Source organism: Danio rerio, chromosome 2, assembly GCF_049306965.1.
Source record: "Danio rerio strain Tuebingen ecotype United States chromosome 2, GRCz12tu, whole genome shotgun sequence".
Lineage (NCBI taxonomy): Eukaryota > Metazoa > Chordata > Actinopteri > Cypriniformes > Danionidae > Danio > Danio rerio.
The window spans coordinates 27,739,090-27,754,600 of record NC_133177.1 but is presented as its reverse complement, the minus strand read 5'-3'; the positions used below and the strand labels follow the sequence as shown (position 1 = coordinate 27,754,600).

At 34.7% G+C, this 15,511-nt stretch overlaps 1 protein-coding gene across 19 annotated transcripts in view; it reads left to right on the top strand.

The window, feature by feature from the left end:
* kcnn1a (potassium intermediate/small conductance calcium-activated channel, subfamily N, member 1a) overlaps nucleotides 1–11,764 on the top strand; it is a 72,125-nt gene extending 60,361 nt beyond the window's left edge. For 3 of the 19 annotated variants that reach the window (XR_012388461.1, XR_012388457.1, XR_012388443.1), the window contains 5 exons: nucleotides 2,263–2,404; nucleotides 2,514–2,624; nucleotides 3,623–3,750; nucleotides 7,230–7,469; nucleotides 9,970–11,490. Coding sequence is in view for 10 of the 19 variants with exons in the window: in XM_073919359.1 (XP_073775460.1) it covers nucleotides 2,263–2,404; nucleotides 2,514–2,624; nucleotides 3,623–3,750; nucleotides 7,328–7,469; nucleotides 9,970–10,254 (808 nt within the window). In the remaining 9 variants the exon portion in view is untranslated. Of the gene's footprint in view, nucleotides 1–2,262; nucleotides 2,405–2,513; nucleotides 2,625–3,622; nucleotides 3,751–6,118; nucleotides 6,210–6,273; nucleotides 7,470–9,969 lie in introns of those variants that run through there. The other 16 variants (XM_073919379.1, XM_073919386.1, XM_073919385.1 and 13 more) reach the window with 10 other exon arrangements.
* Nucleotides 11,765–15,511: the final 3,747 nt, after the last annotated feature.

Genomic DNA, 15,511 nt, shown 5'->3' with positions numbered 1-15,511 from the left:
TATTAAGAAATAAAAAAATCTTCATAATAATAATGATAATAATGTATTGTTTTTTTTAAGTAAATTTTTTCAAAAGTCTACTTTGACAATTTGACAATTATACACATTCAAACCACTGCAAAAATCTTCTAACCAATGGGCCCATATCAATAACCTACTATAAAAATACTATATTAAAATATTAAAACCATTAACGTTTGCTATATATATATATATATATATATATATATATATATATATATATATATATATATATATATATATATATATATATATATATATATATATATATATTTATATTTCACAAGCTTTAGAGACATAAGATACCCTTTTCATGATTATGGGCTGTGTTCAATATGGCTTAAATGTTTTCAAATTGCACTGCGAAGGAAGCGCAATTGTCAATATGAAGATGGCTAAAACTGAACTTTAAAAGCATATTACATCTAAAAGAGATGTCTAATTTTTTTTAATGTTTATTATTATTATTATTATTTTATTTTATTATTTTTTTTAATTACTTTTTTTAATGTTTAATGTTTAAATGTTGGAATGTTTTAATGGATAGGGCATAGGGGGATAACTGGGAATAGAGCACAACCAGGAACTATGTTTCTAACTAGAGTTGTAGCTGCAAGCGGACAAGTTTGCAATGCAGTTTGTGAATGTTTGTTGGAACGACGGATTTGGGAAACGGCAAATCAACAAACTATGTTTGTAACGACGGAACTTGCGACCTTAGTTAGCTAACGATGGTTTTCGGAAACGCACCCCTGGTACACAGAGGATGTCTGAGATCTGACACCAGCTTCAAAACAGATCAGTTGCAAATGATCTTGTATTAGAATGGTATGTGCCAGCACTTTGTGTTGTTTCACAATGGTGATGTAGCACAAGGGCAGACAACATCCGAATTTTGTACATAAATAATCCCTCATTAGAACAATTCCCATAAAGCTGAATTAATTTAAATATTTTTTGTTTGTTTATTTTTTCAAATCAAAGTTGATGTTTTTTTTTGTCTTCATTCAATATGGTGGTCAGTTTTATTATAGGCTTTGTATATTTGCTCTCAATATACTGGCTTATTCAGCATGCAGGATGTGGATTTCTTCTTTGAAATGCCTGCATGGTCACTATGCTTTCCGCATGTGAAAATGGGGCTCTCCCACAACATTGAACAACAAACAATCTATTACAATGCTCCTGCTCTTAGAGCATGACTGCAGAGTTGAATGGTGCTGTAGACAGGCACAACTGATAGTGGCATGACTTCTTTTGTGTTTTCTGTCTTAAAACAGGTCATTTAGGGACATTTAAAATCTGCTTGATTAGATACTGAAGTAACAATCTGGGTCATTTGTGTTCAGTCCGACTATTGAGTATGACTGTTGAAGGCCAAGGTCTGTTATTCCTCATCACAACTGTTCCCTTACTGTATTAAATGCAGACAAATGTCTTCTGACCTGTGCTTAGCTCCTCCTCGACAGGCTGCTGAAAAGGTCAACCTCCTGCAAATATGTGGATGAGCTGCTAGCAATAGTCTAGTCTCGGGATAAGGATTTATAGGCCCTTTATCTCTAAGGTGTTTTAAACAGTACTTTAGCTAAGTGTTTTTCAACCACGTTCCTGGAGGACCACCAACACTGCATGTTTTGGATGTGTCCTTTGTTTGTCACACCCATTACAGGTCTTTCAGTCTCTGCTAATGAGCTGATGATCTGAATCAGGTGTGTTTGGTTTTAGGAGGCATGAAAAATATGCAGAGATGGTGGTCCTCCATGAACGTGGTTGAGAAACACTGCTTTAGCTGATTTGGAAAATGCTTTACAATGCTTTTCACTGTCAAACATTTTATCTGACCACTTGTGATACCTATCGAAAATGAATAGTAATTAGAAGTTGAGGATATTATAAATGTTGTTTTTCATAAAGATCTTTTTTTTCCACCTTATGACAAAAATATTGCATCTGGGAAGTGTGTATGTTCAAATACATTAGCAATAATACTAGATCCTGCATTTACATGCTTTTGGTAAGTTTTTCTATTTTGTGTGTGTTGTTTTTTACTTTCTACTCTTACTATGGGCAGAAACCTGATTTTGAGATTTAAGTTCACGAAATTGAAATTTGATATAAATTCTATGTATATTTTACCTGAAATGTCTGGAAATTTGGACCAAATACTCATTATTATACTTGTAGTATTGTTTTCCAAAGCCTGATCACGGTTTTCTGCCTATTTTGTTGTTACTATTCTAGGTATCATGACAAACAAGAAGTCACTAGTAACTTTCTTGGAGCTATGTGGCTAATTTCCATAACTTTCCTATCAATTGGCTATGGAGATATGGTCCCTCACACATACTGTGGAAAAGGGGTCTGCCTTCTCACAGGAATCATGGTATGTCTTCAAATTCCAATTATGATTAAATGTCGGATTTCAAGAAAACTGAGCTTACTTTTCCAAAATGAATCATGATTTTTTCTCTACTCGTCATCTTTTCTTGTAGGGAGCTGGCTGCACTGCACTTGTAGTCGCGGTAGTAGCCAGAAAGTTAGAATTGACAAAAGCTGAGAAACACGTCCACAATTTCATGATGGACACCCAACTTTGTAAACGAGTAAGTTGCTAACTAACCATTTATGTCAAGCACATTATTTCTTCAAAATAAATAAATAAATTGGTGGTCAATGACAAGATACACATTTCAGAATCTGCATCTGATTACATTTACGAAAGTTAAAAAAAAGCCCTGACTTTTTGGGATGCTGTGTGAACATTAACAAGGAAAAAATAACTTTAATGGTTTTAGAAAAATGGCTGCAATATAATAAAAGATTGAAAATTTTAAGGAGGTCTGAATACTTTCTGTAAATAAATAGCATATTTAATGCAAGTAAAGGAGTAAAAAAAGCAAGTAAATCCTTTCATGTTTTATATAATTTTTGTGAACAAAAAAAATTAGTGAAATAATGTATTGCCACAGATATAATTATGAAAAAGTGAAATAATATGCTTATTCTTATCTGTACTCATTAAATGTGTAAAAGAGTAAGTGATGATTCTACATTTATTATAGTTTAAATGATTAAAAACCCTTTTTTTCAGACAAATGAGCAAAACCTATAATAGTGGCAAAGTATAAAGAATTTAAATGAAAATGAATTAGTATTTGTACAGTGATCCTTAAGTATTAGTCATTTAAGAGAGTATCAAAGGATTCTTTGAATATATATGCATATTTATTTATGTATATGTATGTATATGTATATGTATATTTATATATATAACTATTAAACACTGAATATCAGTGGGTGTCTTTTGTAAATCATGGTAATAGTGTATGAAAAATGAAAGGTAGAATTAAATAGGACAAGGACAAAATAAAGATATTATAAATTTATTATTTTGATGTTGGTAAAATGATTTATGTCTTTGAGCATTACTTTGTATGTTTTTAAAGTAATTTTACTGTCATTTTAAATAGTACCTATTTAAAAAAAACACTAGTAATTTGTCATGTCATTTTTCTTTTTCTTTTTTTTTTTTACAATTTTATTCATTGCTTTAGTATTTTCATGAAAGTGACATTTCATTGTAATGTTTTTTTATTTACAGGTGAAGAACACAGCTGCCAATGTACTCAGGGAAACATGGCTCATCTACAAACACACAAAATTAGTGAAGAAGATAGATCATGCCAAAGTGCGCAAACATCAGCGCAAGTTCTTGCAGGCCATTCACCAGTAAGCACACTCTTACCTCATTTCAGCGTATACGCATGATACTTACTTAAAATTCTAAACTGAATTTAAGATTAAAGATCTATTGAACAATATGTAAAGTTATTTAAACTAAAAGGTATGATTACCAGTTTTGTGGATATGCATTTTAATGAATGATCAACTTTACTGTGGAGTTTAAAATTAGAGAACAACCAACGCATTCTAAAATTTTGAGGTCTGTATTTCATACCTGCAGTAGATTTAAAAAATGTGATATTTGATAAAGAGCACTGGTCAAAATTAGAGAACACTTTCAGATACTACTCTGTTATTGATGTCAATCTGGCAGCTTGTGGTAAAATATCTGAAAAAGAAAACTCTCTTTTAATATCTCACCCTCATGTGATTCCAAACCTGTAACCCTTCATCTTTGCAACACAAATTAAGATATTTTGGTCAAATGTAAAAGTTCTCTGACACTCTATAGACAGCATGGGTCTAGAATCATTCAAAGCCCAGAAAGATACCAAGAACATTGTCAAACCAAAATGTGATTCAGTCGTAGTTTTTTTTGAAGGCACAAGAATAATTTATGTGCAACTCCCCCTAAAATAACGACTATATTCAGTAGTTTCTTTTCTTCAGCACCAGTTCAGGGTCTGCATTCACAGAGCACGAGAGCTGACTTATACTTCAGATGGATCTTTACAGACATCAGGCAACCAGGGTATACATCAGCAGCAAGAGGCACATGTTCTTGTGAATTTGCACTCTGTACCAGTGCTGAAGAGAAGAAACTGTTGCATAACGTTGTTATTTTTGTATTTTGTATGCACAAAAGCATTTGTGTTGCTTCACTAAGATTTAACCTCTAAAGGAATATTTTTGATGATGCTCTTAGTACTTTCTAGATTTTGACTTTTCAGAAAACCTACTCTTAATTTCATCCAAAATATCTTAATAAATTTTTCAAATAAGAAGGAAGGTCTTACAGGTTTTGTAATGACAGAATTGAAATTTTGTGGTGCACTATCTTACTTTGTAAGATGTGAGCTGTTTTAAAGTGATTGATACCCTCAGACCCTCATCTAGGTGTTCAGATGAAGGCAAAAGGGATGAGTTTCACCAAATCAATGAATACTAGAATACTGCATTTTCACAATGTCACTGACTCATTCAAGTCTCTCAAATTGACTGTCTGTCTATGTAGGCAATTAGACTCGTCACACACACAAAATGGGTAAAGCAGTTTCCTGATAACACTGAAATAATGAAATGGCCAGTCTAGAGTTCTCTTGTAAACCTGATTGAAAATTTCTGGAAAATGAGGACAAATTTATGGCTATTAAGACTAATACAATCACTATATTTCTTTTAGTCTTTGTATGTGAATATTTTTTATTTTGCAATAAATAAATACTTTTTATTCGGAATATCGCATGAAAAGCACTTCATGGAAACAGCAAAATGCACATACATTTTGAAAATATCTCACAGCTAAGAAGGATAAATTTTATTTGATAAGAACAAATGCACATAATGCTGGAAACACATTTACCAAATAGGATCCAGCATGCGCATTAAAAAGTCATGTGATTTTGTTTTCATATTAAATAATGAGCCAATGAGACAGCAATAATAAGCAAAGCAAAGGACATTTTCATTCTAAAATTCCTTTTCCAAAGTATTATATATAGTGTATTATTGCCTTCCAGAACTGTTTTAAGCAGCTGCAGCTGCACTGTTTTCGTCTTCTGAGGCGCAAGTAATTTATTATAAAAAGAAAAAGGCCCACAATGACTTCTAACCATCAAATTTCTTTTTTCGTTTTGATTTTTGGCACCAGTTCATCAAGAAGTAATGATTTAGTTTTCTTTGACTCACTGGATGGAAACGGTTTTATTTGCAAATGTTAAATGCGATATTCCAGTTCTAATTCACATCTTTAGATAAACATAGAGCTGATCAAGATCTCATCAGAGCATTTTTAGAGACTAGTAAAGTCCCAAGATCACTTTCAACTAATTTTTGACTCCTGAAACTTTTAGAAATTGTTATTTTTTATATTTTTTCGTGCCACAACCTTCACTGTTTTCAGTGTTTACAATTTGTTCTCTAATTTTGATCTCCGCTGTATGTTTTATTTTCACTAATTCAAGAAACTGAATGTTTTAAATGTTTGTCTCTTCTGAAGAACTGTTTTATACTTTCTAAAGTCATGTTGAATTTTAAGGGATGGGTATTCCCCAATTAATCCTTGCTGTACTGTATGAATGAGTTCTGAGCCTTCTTAAGAAAATGGATCAGCATGTTATTCTTTGTGATGTGATGATTGTCCTTCTCCCCTCTCCTTCCCCAAACCCTTACCTTGTGGTTATGGTTAGTGCAGTGTAATGGCTCACATTTTGTGTACATGTTGTGGTTTCTAAACTTGAACTGTGTTTTGTCTTCGTTCTGCTCTATCACTGCAGAGCTCAGAAGTAAGTTTTGTCCTCTGTGTTTTTCTCCCCACATCCTCCCTGTCTCTGTTTCATATGCATGGAGTTGGAAGCTGAATGCCGATTTTGGTTACCTATATTGCTTCTCTCCATTCTAAGTCTAGAATGAAAAAGATGCAACATTACCTAATGCTGTATGGTTTTAAGTAACCTTCTGAAGGAGAAGCATCTTTGGAACTGTTGATTTTATCCATTTGCACCGAATCCATTATCCAGAAACGTAAATCTCTGTATTAACTTGCATTGATAGCCCCTCCTTGTGTGTCCAGTGAAACAAATATGTGGGACAGGATGTTCAGGACATTTACAAAGTGCACTTTAAACAATTGACTTGTAGTGCAATTACCTTCTATAAACTGGTCACAGCATGTATTTGGTCCATGACGTGTTTCCTTCCACCACAGCCACTAAATTAAAGACTTTTAGGTTCATTCAGGGCTTTGATGCAAGATGATATGGAGTTTTTGCATTAGAAAGAATGCTGACCATGTCCTGCATCTCCAGACCTTTTTGTTTTTTCTTTCCGGATGCTCCAAAATAAATCCGTCTAACTTTAAAAGTCAAAAAAATCAAAAATAATAAATTCTAATCTTAGCTAACCAATGACAAACCGGAGCAGCAGACTCGCATGTTTCTAAATTACAACACTCAATGGGCAGGATATTAAGGCAGCCTTTCTTACAATGTCTCCTCATGGTCAGAGTCATCCTGTACTCTTTCATAGTTGCTATGGCACAAATTAAAAAAAAATTCATTAACACATTCTTTTAAAATTTTGTTCAGAACCAAGCCCACAGCAAGCAATGCCATTCTCACAAGCATTTTCAGCGGTGTCACATATACCTCTACCTCAGCTGTTTGCCACTTCCTTTGACCTCATCCACAAACGAGGCTCTCGGATGGCTTTTTTTGTGAATGGTTGACGCGTGCCTGCAGGGGCAAAAGGAGATGTGTCATGTTTGAACGTTAAGTTAAGAGTTTTCTCTTCTTTACATTTCATAGATTGGGTTTGCATGACTGGTATGGCAAACAGGACTGTGAATGCTTGCATGCAGGCCACTCTCTCTCTATCCCTCATCCTTATCAAGTCTTCCTGACAGGAATCTGTTACTCTTCCCTAACGTCCCCCTCCTCCCAACCCCCCGTCCCTCCATAACCCTGCCTCCTCCCAGGCTCCGCAGTGTGAAAATGGAGCAGAGGAAACTTAATGACCAGGCCAACACTCTGGTGGACCTGGCGAAGGTATGTTAGAGGTTTTGTAGTTTGCATGATCTGCAAAAGAATCATTTTAGTAATCATAGCTAATATTATGGTCTGTTAAATGGGAAATGAAGAAATTATGCTGGTTTGGGTTATTATGTAACACAGCACTGTGCAGAAGTCTCAGGCCACTAGTATTTTCATCAAAAAAAGGTTTAAAGTCGGTTATTTCTATATTTTTTATTTTGCATGTCAGTTTGAAATATCAGTTTACATTTACAAATATTATTTTTTGTAATTGATTTAAAATTTACAGTGAGATTATTGTTTGCACAAGGGGTCTGACAACAGCCAATACTCCACACAGAGATCTGATCTGATAATCATCCAGGGATGTGTTTCCGAAAACCATCGTTAGCCAATTAAGGTCGCAAATTGTGTCATAACAAACAGTTTGTTGATTTGGTGTTTCCTAAATCCGTCGTTCCAATGAACATTCGCAAACTGCCTCGCAAACTTCCATGCTTGCAAATACATCCCTGGAGCTGTAGTTAGAAACATAGTTCCTGGCTGTGTTCTATTCCCACTTAACCATTCTATGCCCTATCCATTTAAAACATTCCAACATTTAAACTTGAAATGATTTTTTTTCTTCATGTCTACAATTGAGCTCACTTCACAGTGCACTTTGAAAACATTTTTGTTAAGTCTCCAAAGCTTGTGAAAACAAAAAAACATAGCATATTCTGTTGCTTTTAATTTATAGGTTATTTATTAAGGATCTGTACTGTATATGACGTACGCCTGTTGGTTAGCACATTTCTGCAGTGGTTTACATGTGTCAAATTGTAAAGATTAACTTTTCAAAAAAATAAAATAAACAATATCCTACTTAATAATAATAATAATAATCATTATTAATATTATTATGAAAGTATGTTTTTTTCATTTCCTACTAAATAATAAAAATTACATTTACTTTCTTAATAAATAGTCTCATTATTTATTTATTTATTCATTTTTTTATTTTTTTATATTATTTATATATGACATTAGAATACGTGTTAGCTTTTGTAAGTTATTTTATGTTTTAGAATAGAATATGTAATATTCTCAATAATATTTGTAAAGGAAACATATATAGTTCCAATTAAAGTAAGAATTATAAGGCCCCATTAGAATTTTTTTTTTTTTATATTTCCCAAATGATCTTTAACAGAGCAAGGACATTTTCACAGTTTGTCTGATAATATTTTTTCTTCTGAAGAAAGTATTTTTTGTTTTATTTAGGCTAGAATAAAAGCAGTTTTTAATTTTTAAACACCATTTTAAGGACAAAATTGTTAGCCCCTTTAAGCTATATTTTCGTGTGTCAGGCCACTCTGCCATAAACTTGCCTAATTACCGTAACCTGCCTAGTTAACCTAATTAACCTAGTTAAGTCTTTAAATGTCTCTTTAAGCTGTATAGAAGTGTCTTGAAAAATATTTAGTTAAATATTATTTACTGTCATCATGGCAAAGATAAAATAAATCAGTTATTAGAAATTAGTTACTAAAACTATTATGTTTAGAACTGTGTTGAAAAAAATCTGCTCTCTGATAAACAGAAATTGGGGAATAAAAAAAATAAACGGGGGCTAATAATTCTTACTTCAACTGTATATTTCAATTTATATGGAAAACGAGTGCATGTTTTTACCAAAACCAATATTGGATTCTTTTTTAATGCGTGTGCATGTACAACAATATTACTGTTGTGTGATACTGATAAAATTAAAAATCTGCTGTGGTTTCAACAATAAGATGCGTTTATACTTGTCTAGTTGTATCTGCAATGCATCTCAAACCACCTCCAGAAGTGGTTTGCACAGTCAGATTGCACATTGGCATTTAGACCTGGTATTTTCACTTGCGCTGTTTGAAAAAACACATGAAGTGGCTTAGTAACAAACAATCACTGAGAGCTGTTCTGACATTGTGAAGTGTCCCAGACACAGCAAAGGTTGTTGTCTACTGTGAAAAACTCTATTAGATCAAATGATTGATTTTTAACTCCTGACAGTCATTATCAGTTACTAATCAATAACACTATATACCAGGTATATAGAAGTCAACGTTTGAAGTGGATCCAAAAATTAAATCAAAGATGTCCTAAGAGAAGAACAGGTATTGTTTTGGTTTTAGGCCAACTTTGGCGAAAGGTTTTGATCAACTTTGAATGTTGATTGCTGCATTTCATAATCGTAAAATTACTTTAAATCAAGCTAATTTAAATTTAAGCATATAAAATATTTTTTCCCAACAACAGAATTGTGGCTAGTGAAAATGCCAAGTGGCTAGTAACTTTGGAAAACTACTAGGCAAAATGGGTGGGGAGCATAAAAGTTCATTTTAAACCCTCCTAAGCACCTATATATAACAGATCAGTCAAAATGTTAGTGACAATGTGAAGTCTATACCTGGAAAGTGTTTCTTTTAAAGACTAGTATTAAATTATTTTAAATTGTTTAATTGATTGATTCTCAAACTTTTTCCTGTAGACACAGAATGTGATGTATGACCTGGTGTCAGAGCTGCAGGAGCGCAGCGAGGAGCTGGACAAGCGTATTGGCACATTGGAGGACAAGCTGGACGCAGTCACCGGCAGCCTGCAGGCTCTGCCCTGTCTGATCTCCCAAGCCATAACTCAGCAGCAGCAGGATCTTCTGGATGGCTTCGTGCACCGCTTCCGGCCCCCATCACTGGGCTCAGACCGTTCCTGGACCCCATCTAGACGGCGGCGCTCCCCCTCCACTGCCCCGCACACCTCCTCGGACAGCGGCTAACAGCGGCCTGGACAAGCTCCCCGCTTCCTATGGTCTCAGACTTCTTCATGTTTGATGATCAAGCCGAGATGAAGAACTCGTATTAATAAGTAGAGAAGATTTATCAAAAATAGTAGATATATGGTTTATGTTTAGCCATTGTATGGCTGTTCAAGTTAGCTTTTTTGTAAAGCCCTCATATATTTACAAGACTGAGTTCAGGAAGCCGGAGTGAGTCCAGGAAACTGGCCCTACAAACTGCGAAAACACAGGGTCCACGGGAAGGTAAGCAAACCGACAAAGGAGCGAAGCACCCACACAGAAGAGATTCACGGGACATCTCTGCGAGCACCTCTTGAGTGTCTGGGTGCTCGGCGATCACTTCAGTATCCAGCTGGAGACGGAGGAGCACATGACCTTACTACTGAGTAGAATAATGCAGGAATGCCAACCTTAAGGATTCAGTTCCCTTGCTCCTTCAAGGGAAATTGGGTGCAACTAATCTTTTTTTAGTTACATATTGGCATGTTATTTTTTTCAGTGCCTGAATGTATAGATTGTGGAGGGTTGTCCATTTACAAATTTTGGAGCGAGTTTTTTGTACGATGTTAACACAAGCATTGCATTCCTTTTTCAGATACATTCCTCTTGAAGACAATTGAACTCGTCTGTCTTAACAAATACCATTAACTCTGTCGCAGTCTTCTCTTATTTTCCAAAGCCTTTCAGTACTTCCACCGGTTAGGGAAGGAAGAGAGAAAGAAAGATCAAGGGAAAGACAGGCAAGAATGTGGGAAGGAAGGACAGGAAGGAAGAAATGTAGGAAGGAAGAACTTGTTTCAACTCAAGCAGGTAACACTTTCATTTGAACTAAATCTGAGCTTCCAGAAGTCTTCATATTACAGAGAGGCTGCATATTTGAATCTGAAATGACAGCACAGAGTGCTAAATGCTGTGGTAGGCACAAACGTATGACAGGACTGAGATTTAAACCTTGCATGTTTCAGTGCAATTGTGACGAATGGATTATGGATGGTTTTTTCAAACGTATGTGTGTGTCTTTTTTGTTTTTGGTTCATTTCTTTTTTTACACAAGAGATTCCTTTTTAAAAATTGGATAGTATTTTTAGAGTTGCAAATATAGCGGTGCAGTAATGTTGTAATGTTTGTTTGATGCATTCCTTGTTCTACCTATAAATGAATTCCTCGACCAAGAGATTGATGGAGTAGGATTAACTCTAAATAAATCATGAAAGCGTATTGATAGAGCAGAAAGAGATGCTTATGGAAGACATTAAAGTGGCTCACATTTGCACTTTTCTGAATATACCGTTAAGGCAGCTTAGAGCTAAAATCTGTCTTTCCTGTTCCCGTGTATTTTACTGAAATCTGTGGTTTTTGAGTAATCACATAACCTTAAAGCAACTGACAATGTTATGTGTTCGATGGTGTTGTCACAGATTAGAACCACTGGTAAATGACTGCAAATCATCTCATGGTAACTTGCTTTAGATATAAATAAATAAATAAATATATATATATATATATATATATATATATATATATATATATATATATATATATATATATATAGTTTTATTTTCAACCCAGGCTCATTCTGAAAACCTCTATATAAATTTCTGTAGAGCATGAAACATGTCTCAGGGGGTACGTTTTTTTACAGTTTTTGTTTTCGCGAATTCACCCGTGGCTGCTTTGTACACCTTATCAGATCTCAAATTTCTTTCGCGAGTGCCATTCACACCTGCTGTTCTCACGTAAACTCACCAGAGGCTGCTGTTGACTGACTGAACAACTGACTGACTGACCGATTGACTGACCCACCCTCCTCCTTCCCTAAACCCAATCAATTTTATTGATTGACCCACCCAACCACTTTCCTAAACCCAAGCAACAATTTTAAAAAGGAATCCAGAAAAGAAAAGCCCTCGTCTGATTTTTATCACGTTTTCAGGTTTTACCACACTGTTATTTACTTGTTTGTTTTATTTTTTGTATTCTGTTTTTGTCTTACCTGCTTTCTGGAACCTTTCTCCGAAGTCCGCCGACATACATGGTGAGATAACGGGACAAACTGGTTACAGAGAGAAAGCTGTTTATATGAAGGTAAGCTGGTAAGCATGAAAAGGAATGGCGTCATACCTCCCTGTATCGTTCGTTTAAAAAATAAAATGCAGCCATACATACCTCTGGCTACATAATTGGCGGTCTCCAGAAACGTATATAGGGCTTTGTTTTCAGAATGAGCCTATGTAGTTTATTTTTTATACTCCCATATTTGCGGCATTAGCGATATATGAAAGCTTTTTTCTTTTTTTAAACACCTCAATAGGGTCAGGCAAAAATAGGATATCAATTATTTGTGCCTGATTTAATATTTAGATTTTCCTTTAGTCATTTGTTCTGCAAGACATCGGATTCTTAACCAAAGCCCATATCGTTAATTTAAAAACCCATGTCAAATTAAGTTGCACGCTCACTCAAGGACACACACAGATTTTGTGCACATTTCATGTTAAAGCCAAATTCTCCCTAAACACTTTTAATAATGCATGTTTTCTTTTATCTGATTTGCTCGAAAAAGCATTTGTTAAATTATTATAAACGAGAAAACCATTTACACAATTTACCATTGAGAGATTTCATCGCAACTTCTCTCCAGCTCGTTTCAATATTCTGTTGTCAATACTGTGTTTAGGTCTTATGTATTTCCAGTACTCTGTTATCTTATGTACAAATGATGCCTAAAATTAGCAACCTTGCCAAACAATAATGTCTACATTTCAAGTGAAAACTTATCAAAGAGGGGTGGAGAATTCTCACAGCTTTCGTTGCTGCAACATACTTGACACTTCTAGCACATTTTAATAAGACGAAGATCAAAGACGAATTGAGAAAGCCAGTCGTAACGTTCAATTCCTAATGTAGACAAAAATAGAGAAGCGGACCGCTTTGTTGTTTAAGCTGCTGTTGATGAGAAATCAAGTGCAATTTGGATCCTAATTAAAACAATTTGACGTTCGACTGCGTGGTTGTAGACAAGAAGACCACGACCCTTGTTCATGCCTTTCTCTCACTCTTTTTCACCGTCAGCACAGTCTAAATGTTGTAACGTGCCAATTTCGACTCAGAGGCCTTCTGATGTCAAACTGCATACACTAGTAGATGGGACACCAAATCACTAGGACGTATTTTATTGAACTACATAATTTTATTTTCTTTCTCATTTTTTCCCTAAATGCCTTTCTTTGTGAAATACTTGTGAATGATCAAACACAGAGAGATGAACTTGCATTTTGTATCCTCCCAGGTTGACTGTACATAAAGGCATGGGTTATCATGGTCTCGTATGTTGAGATCCTCTTATTTTGTTTACATAGAGATAGCCCAACAAGCTACAGTGTGGACAAAAATCTGCCCATGTTTCAGATAATAAATATCAAATTCTTGAGAATGTCCTGTGGCGTGGTGATGTTGGATGAATGTGTTCAAATGAGGATGAAAACATGAAATTCCCGAGTACACTACCTGACAAATGTGTTGTCGTCTATCCCTGTTGAAAGAGCACCAAATAATAACTTGACGTCTAGTTGATCAGTTGGAAAAGTGGAAAAGTACTGCAGAAGACCTATTGGAACCCACATGGACCCAAGATTCTCACAGACATCTGTCAAGTTTGGTGAAGGAAAATTATGGTTTGGGGTTACATTCAGTATGGGGACATGCGAGAGACCTGCAAAGTAAATGGCAACATGACTAGACTTTTGTCTAAGCAAAATCAGACCTTGCTGGCCTAATTAAATAATTCAAAATTAAGGCATGATCAAATTTTATTTAAGTAAAGCATAATCTAGAGGCATTTGTCTTTCCTATAAGCCACTTCTGATACCAAATAATCAACTAGAACTCAAGTTAGTATTGGTTGTTTTTAACGTGGATAGGCAACAAGACTTTTGTCAGGTAGTGTACCTCTTTAGTGAAACTGTGTACTTTCTATACAATAACTTTTTTTAAGGAACTGGGACAGATGTGTTAACATCTTAGCAATTAAGCCTATATGCAATGAAGATTCCTCATAAAAATAAATATAAAATCTTGATGAAGCAGGCAGACCTAGATCCTGAAGTGTGAGAATATTGCAAAGGGACATCTTTGAGACAGTCCCTGAAGAGCCATGAAAATGGGCCACATCACGTTAGTAATGACAGCATGTGAGTGTAAGACATATGCCCATTAACAGTGGAGCGGACCTCATAAACATTTAATTGAAGCGGAATGAAGATAAACCACATGCAGCTATCCTGGGACAAAAACTTCCCCTAAGGCCATTTTCCAAGGTGAATTCAGATGCATATTACTGAGTACCATTGGAATTTAATTTAGCTTTTTTTAAATAGCATTTAAAAGGGCAGGTGTCCAAGTTTTTACAAAAAAAACACCCCATTATAAAGGAAAGGCTTTGAGATGCTTAAAATATAGTTTGGAGCTCACTGAGCACATAATAGGCCATTTAAGGCACCCTAAATAGGTTGTCTAGAGATTCCCCTCAGGATTTCGCCATGATGTGGCAATTATGCTGAAATAAAACAATAGAAGCCTTCATAGAACTTGTGATGGTTCTGGAGGGAACTGCATTGGTTTTAAAAGAAATAAAAGTTTATGGTCCCTATGTGGGTTATTTGGTGCCTTTTATTGGCGGCATGTGAAAACCACTAAATTACAATTGAATATGTCCCAAAACACACTAATAAATATATATAAAAATACTGGTTAACAGTTGGTAATGTTTGTAGTCCAAAGCATCTTCTGTGCTGGTTTCTATTATTTTGTTAATCAGGGCTGAGAAACCAAATGGAGTATCTTTGCATTTTTAATGATTGTCTTTATAAACGATTGAACTGTTTAAATTATTCAATGACACTTAACATTTTAATTGATTCATTTGTAATTAAGATTATTTGACCAATTCAAACATGCAAGATGTCAATTACAATGCATAATACATGATGTTTATGTTAATCGAATGAATATTTCTCTTCTGTTAGTCATCATTTGTGTGATTTTACTAAGGGAAAGAAACTCAAAATCAACCCTTGATTTTTGAAATTTCAGTTTTCATAGCAGTTCTATAGAAAAACCATTTTTGGTTACATATTATTTCAATTAACAATTGATCGACAATAACAAACTAATAATAATAAATATTCATGTGACGAACATTTAAACAAGCTAAATAATCTTATTCTTCAATAAATAA